General features: G+C 47.8%; 1 protein-coding gene across 1 annotated transcript in view; it reads right to left on the bottom strand.

The window, feature by feature from the left end:
* Window positions 1-395: 395 nt before the first annotated feature.
* Chid1 (chitinase domain containing 1) overlaps window positions 396-7,190 on the bottom strand; it is a 36,529-nt gene continuing 29,734 nt past the window's right edge. Inside the window, exons 11-13 of the mRNA XM_057777064.1 lie at window positions 990-1,070; window positions 764-806; window positions 396-573 (exon numbers count right to left, since the gene is read on the bottom strand). Coding sequence (XP_057633047.1) covers window positions 475-573; window positions 764-806; window positions 990-1,070 — 223 coding nt within the window. The 3' untranslated portion in view covers window positions 396-474. The remainder of the gene's footprint in view (window positions 574-763; window positions 807-989; window positions 1,071-7,190) is intronic.

Raw genomic sequence — 7,190 nt, 5'->3', positions numbered from 1 at the left:
CTGGGTTACGGGCCAGTTTCCAATATGGCCCCACAACCTGGTCACACCAAGCTCAGTGGGGACACATACCTGTCTGTGGCAGGCAGGTGACTGTAGTGTGAGGGCAGGGCCCTCTGCACTGCCCTTTTCAGGTTTTAGGGTGTGTTAGGAACGGCTGTTTTTGCCAGGACTAGAAGAGTGTGATTGTTTATATCTTCTAAACCCACATTCAACACAGGCCTTGCAAAGCACCCAGGAGGCCTGAGTCCTGAGCCAGACTGTCTCCGGGGGATGGGAACTGTTTTCAGCTGGCCCACAGGAAGCAGCGATGAGTAGTTAGTAGGAGGAGCCCCAATTCTTAGCCCAGGCCAAGAATCACTCACGTGGGCCCTGCTGAGGACAGATGTCTCACGGAAAACAGAGAAGAGGCCTATATTTCACCACTCACTCCATGGCTTAGAAAAGTCCATAGTCACTTGGGTGTTGCTGTCCAGCCTACAGCAGGTCATAGAAGTAATCCAGGCCTTGGCCCAGCTCCCAGATGGAGACCCCGACGCCCAGCTCCCTGGCTAGCTCCAGCCGCACCTGCAGAGACTGTGGGCAGACAGAGGTGTAGGCACCTGCTCCACCCACTTTCTCACTAGCCCCACAATCATCCTCAACAAGACCACAGGACAGACCTCCAAAGCAGATGGCAAGTACTGGTACCATTAATGTCATCTGACCAAAACTGTCACCCCCCTCCACAACATTATGGTTGACAGCCAAAGCACATGGCACATACCTTCAGAGTTGGGTAGAAGACAACATGCCTCCCGCCGCGATTCCTGCAGGAGAAATGGGACCATGTACCCTGCCTTCTGGCTAGGCCAGAGGGCTACAGTCTCCTACCACCAGGGTTAAGTTCACCAGTCCCGGCCCCTTAATGTTTCCCATCCCCCACTGCTCCCTCATCAATGTCCTCCCCACAAGGCTTCCTGCCTACAAATGGCTGGCCACAAGTCACTCACTTCTTGTACTCAAAGAAGTGTTCCGCAGCCTGGTTGTCCCATACCAGTCGGGGCCTGTGGTCCTTCAGCGTCTGTATGTACCTGGAGAGATCAGGTTATGGTTGTGAGAGCTGGTCATATACCCTCACCCATCCCTAAACCCTAGCTTCTATGTGGCTGTGGCTGTCACAGAAAGGGTCAGGGATACACTGTCCCTAAAGGTCCACAGAGAGCCAACAGCACTCAGCTTTATTTTCAGCCAGTAAGCTCGGGTGGTCAGACCTTAAGGTCCCACTGCACACAAGTCCTGCACCACAAAACAGCAGTGTTTGTGAGCCCAGATAACAAGCTACCCAGTGTCTGGATTTCAACTGCTCCACTGGTGTGAAGTAAGGATTAAAGGACAGGGCTTTCTCCTGGATAGTGGGCAGAAACATTGGCTTTTACAGACTAAGTCTCCCAGGCTTTCATTTCCCGAGGTTGTGGGGGTGGGGACTGCTTCATTTCCACAGCTGAAATTGTGCAGCCACTCCTGAAGAAAGGTGTGTTCTCAACTGCTAGGGTAAGGAGGACCCGGGGCACATAGTCCATCCATCACATGCTGTACATTTGAGACCAGAGCAGCATCCGTACCAGCTATAGGCCTTGGCCACAAGATTGTTAATAGATGGCCTTGGAGATTCTCCTCTGTCTACAGCTGGGAGTTCTCCCTGGTCCAGCAGGCACAATCAAGGAGGAGCGTGGTCACAGAGTACATGCCTGTTGTAGCCTGAGGTGGGAGGGCTATTAACCTGCGTTCTGACAGAAGCACAGTGGGCAGCAGAGGCTCTAGCATGGAAGCCTCTAGTATGTGGGGGTTAGGGGAATAAGAGTAGCAGAGGAGCTGCCTTCTAGATCTGAGCTATGGTTGTCTTAGGCTCCTGACAAAAGCAGGCTACTGTGCTGGTCAGGGTAGAGCCCCAACAGCACCAAGGTATCTCGGAGACTTGAACAGCTGTCATCCAGCTGTGCTCCAGAGGCTGTCCCTGGAGAACTGCCTTGGCTTCATGGCACATGGAATGGGAGCTACTGTGCAGGTATTAGGGTCTCCTAGACACCAAATAAGACACAGGGACCAAGGCGAGTAAGGAACAAATAGCTCTAACTAAACAGCCTGGCTCACAGTCACCTCAACCCAAGCTGAACTCTTGTAGTGAGCTTATGGTCACAGTTCCACCTCCCCAGGCTTGGGAAAGCACTGTTGTCCTCTCTGCTCCTGAGACAACACCCCAACTCTGATATGAACTTGTCCCTCAGTGGCATGCAGACTACAGCAAATGAAGGCAGAGACAGTACTGGGAAAGGTGAGTCAGTGGTAGCCACCCCTCAGGGAACAGATGCAGGGCATTGAGGTACCCTCTTCATGTCCATGGCAGCAACCTGATAACCTGAGTAGCTGCAGTCTTCGCTACACAGCATAGCAAGAACCACCTTGTACTATGGTTCTGTGGCACTTAGTTTTGGAGACAGTCTCATTATGTAGTCCAGACTGGACTCAAGCTCACAATCCACCTGCTGAGTGCTAAGATCACAGGCCTGTGTTTCCATGCAGGCTTTGTGGATACATTCTGCTTAGCTTGTTCTCTATGCCTTTCTGGTCTTCACTGGTCCCTCCTAAAAACTTAATAAAGGCAGGTGCTTATTCAGGAGGGATATCACTCAGGAAATATTAAGGGGTTTGTGGAGATCAGCTCCCTGAAGAGGACCAAATACTACTTGGCCACCTGACTCAAATGCCAATGAAGGTACTAACATAGTTTGTGGCTTTCCACCCAAGCTAAGCTGAGATATTCTCTAGAAGAGCCAGAGATGTGCAGAGCTGGGGGTCTTAGGGTCTGTGGCCACATACACTGCAATCCTGCTTTTGTGGTCACCCTCACGAGACCTGCAGCCTCCTGAGTCTCAGTCAACATACTTTAGAGAACTGGGCCCTTCCTTCCCAGCTAGTGTATGTGTGTATGCTCAGCCCTATAGGAGCAGATGTGATCAGAACAGAAGGACCCTTCAGCATGAACCCCAGGAACTGCTTCTCTAAGCAGGCTCTGAGGACAAAGAATTCAGTCAGGTGAAGGTGTAAGAAGTGCGACTGCTCTGGGAACCAGGTGTAGCTGCCAGTTTGTCAAGGACAGAAGCAATGGGCCTCCTGCATGCCTCCTTTCTAGGCCACCCATGATAACCTTGTAACAGAAGTCAGTCTACAGATGTCTGCAGGATGGACAGAGATGCTCGGGGTGGGTACAGAACACTCAGAATTATATGCCAATCCCCAAGCACAGCAGAAATGAAGACCTGTAGGGCTTATGCGACTCCATCTAGGGGCCAGGTTTGTAGGCACAACAGCAAGGATCACACACACCTCTCTAAACTCAGGCAGAAGCAAACAGGATGACAGGAAACATGCCGTGAGAAGAGAGATACGGAAAAGGTAAACAGGATGGCATGGAGCTGGTCATGGGCACCACCTGAAGTCTACAGGAAGGTACAGTAAATACTGAAGACAGAAGAAGCTAGAATGCCTGTAGTCAGGAAGACTACACCTGAGCCTAGAGGTTGGGACCAGCTCAGAGACACAACAGCCACTTCAAGAAAGGAGAATTAAGGACTAGGCATTTCAATAAGCTAAGAAAAGCCTCAACTACATAGTGAATGATTCCATTTTCATGTAACACAACAGGCAAATCTTCAGAGACATGATCCAGGGTAGAGGTCAACAGGAACTGAGGCGATTGAGGCATGACTAGTAAGGGGTAAAAGGCTTCTTTGGGGAGTAATGAAATGTCCTGGAATTGGAGAGAGTTATACACTTTTATGAATATCTTATTTGCACACTCTGAAATGGAGGTATGCTATATGACACAAGGCCTCAGATGAAAGGGTCAGCATGCTGATGGAGGCATGTGTGAAAATCTACCCAGACACTTCCCAGAGGAGCTCAGAGCACAGGGACACAGGATGTTTCCAGTATAAAAGGTTCTCAGGTCTTCCTGGCCCAGCGCCTAATGAGTGCACTGTGATTAGTGGACAGGGCCAGAGGACAAGACTGCTCAGAGACCGGGAAGGAGCTCCCAGTCTCAGACCCAATCGACAGTGGGACCCTCAGTCTCCATGGTGGGGCCTAGAGTGATAACTCAGAACAAGGTTCAACCACACACAACTCACACTGTGACACTGGTCCTTTCTGGTTCATCTGTACATGGATCTCTGATAGCTCCATGAAGAACTGACTACAGCTAGACACACTGCCAGGTCAGTACCAACAAAAGCTATGTTGGGGCAGGCTAGAGAGATGGTTCAGCAGTTAAGAGCACTTACTGTGTTGTGGGACAGTGGTCTTGTACCCTGTCACTTGTATTGCTTTAATAAAACGCTGATTGGCCAGTAGCCAGGCAGGAATTATAGGTGGGGTGACGAGAACAGTAGAATTTTGGGAAGAGGAAAGGCTGAGTCTGTAGTTGTCACCCAGACTAAGAGGAAGCAAGATGAGAATGCCTCACTGATAAAAGGTACCAAGCCACATGGCTAACACAGATAAGAATTATGGGTTAATGTAAGTTATAAGAGTTAATAAGTCTGAGCCAATAGGCCAACCAGTTTATGATTAATGTAGACCTCTGTGTATCTTCTTTGGGACTGAACAGCTGTGGGACTGGGCGGGACAGAAACCTCTGTCAACATTACTGCTCTTGCAGAGGACCCAAGATTGGTTCCTGGTACCCACATAGTAGCTCACAACTGTCCAGAATTCTAGTTCCAGTTTTGGATTTCTTATGTCTGTGAACATTAGACATGAACACAGTACACATACATACATGCAGACAGAACACTCATATACATATGGATAAACAGGGCCTGGAGAGATGGCTGAGCAGTTATGAGCACTGGCTGTTTTTCCAGAGGACCAGGGTTCAAATCCTAGTACCCACATGGCAATTCACAATTGTCTGTAACTCCAGTTACAGGAGATCCAGTACTCTCTTCCGGCCTCCGTGGGCACCAGGAATGCATGTGGTGCCCAGGCATACACCCACACACATAAAGTAATTTAAAAATATATATAAATAAGTAAATCTTTGTTTTGTTTTTTCAAGATGGGTTTTTCTGTGTAGCCTTGGCTGTCTGGAACTAGCTCTGTAGACTAGACTAGCTTCAAACTCACAGGGATCTACCTGCCGACTGCCCTGCTTTTACTTATGACTTATTTATTTTTATTTTTTATTTTATGTTCATTTGTATTTTGCCTGCATGTATGTCCATGTAAGGGTGTCAGAGCCCAGACAGTTGTGAGCTGCCATGTGGGTGCTGGGAATTGAAACAGGGTCCTCTGAAGAACAGTGAGTACTCTTAACCCAAAAGTAAATTTTTTAAAGCTAGGATGTAGTCACTCCTACAGGACAGAAGGTCTGCATTTCCACCCCCACTGACCTGCCCAGGGCCCAGCCCTACAGGCTCAGTCCAGAGGGAGACCCATCATTTCCCTAGGGTATCCCTCATATGGCACCTGAGCTGAGGGCCAACTGCAGAAAGGCCTTGAACGAGGCCAGTGTCATGGGCTGACCATGCAGAGCTGGCAGGTGACAAAACGCCTTTTTTTGATCTGCTCAAGAGGTCTCCTAAAAACCAGGTCTGTCAAACAGAAAATGAAACCACATTATTTACAGGAAAATAAATGCAATCAGAGATAATCATTTTTAGTGAATTAAGTCACTCTCAGAGAAGTATTATGTTTTCTCTTATTTTTGATCCCTAAATATTAGGCAGCTATATAAAATCACATACACACACACAAAAGCTTAAGTCCAACTGTGTAGGGGGCAAGAGAGACTAAAAACAGGCAGAAGGGGTGAGGAAAAGGAAGATAAAGACAAGAAGTGGAAAACGCTCAACATACAATATATACATTTAAGAAAACTTTTTAAAATTCACTTTAAAAAAAAAACAAACAAACAGGAACTGGAAAGCAGGCAGTGGTGGCACACTCCTTTAATCCCAGTACTCAGGATAGAGAGGCAAGTGGATCTCTGAGTTTGAAGCCAATGTGGTCTACAGAGTGAGTTTCAGGGCAGCCAGGGCTACACAGAGAAACCCTGTCTCAAAAAACAGAAACAAACAAACAAAAAATAGAGGCTGAAATGGTGGCTCAGCAATTAAGAACCCAAATTCAGTTTCCAATACCCACACACCCATCTCTAACCACAGCTCCATGGACATCTGATAACCTCTGACACTTGTATTCATACACACCCCCACCACAATATACATAATCAAAAATAAAAACAAATTAAAAATTAATGGCTCAGTGGTTAAGAGCACTAACTGTTGTTCTAGAGGACCTGGTTTCAATTCCAGCACCCACATGGCAGCTTTCAATTGTCTGTAACTCCAAGAATTGACACTCTCACACAGACATGCTGGCAAAACATCAATGCACATAAAATAAAAAATAAATAAATAAAATTAATTTCAGAAACAATCAGGGCCAGGAGGCAGTGGCACACATCTTTAATCCCAGCACTCGGGAGGCAGAGGTAGGTGGTTCTCTGTGAGTTTGAGGCCAACCTGTCTACAAAAGCAAGTTCCAGCACAGTCAGTACTACTGTTACACAGAGAAACCCTGTCTCGAACCCCCACCCCCCTAAAAAGAATAAAAACAGGGCCAGTGAGAAGGCTCATGGGTAAAGGTACTTGCCATCAAGCCAGATGACCCAGGTTTGATCCCCAGAACCCATACAGTGAAAGGAGAGAACCAACTTCTGCATGTTGTTCTCTAACCTCCATACAAGCACCATGGCATATATGTGCTTTCCCATCCCCAAAATAATTTCATAAACACAACAAAAAGCAGGGCTGTAATAAGCGGGTTTGGTCAGAATGCTCTGGATACATTGATATGCAAAAGTAAGCTGGGGCTGAGCAAGGAGGAACTCAGAGAGGTGGCCCAGGATCTCTCTCAGGTCGTCTAGTGTGAGAGATGCATATGAAGGGTGGGTAGGAATGAGGACCATGCTGCCAGGCCTCATCTTCACCTGGCTTCTAGCTTTGCCACAGTTAGGTCTTCTCACCACAGGACACAAAGTTATCAGATACGCTGACAATGGAACTCGCCTTGGCTTCACAGGGTAGAGATAATCATTAGCACCAAGGCTGGCTCTCCATTTGACAGGCTGCCTGGACCATGATGACTTC

The sequence above is a fragment of the Chionomys nivalis genome, chromosome 8 (genome assembly GCF_950005125.1).
Source record: "Chionomys nivalis chromosome 8, mChiNiv1.1, whole genome shotgun sequence".
Taxonomy (NCBI): domain Eukaryota; kingdom Metazoa; phylum Chordata; class Mammalia; order Rodentia; family Cricetidae; genus Chionomys; species Chionomys nivalis.
This window is presented reverse-complemented; position numbering and strand designations above follow the sequence as displayed.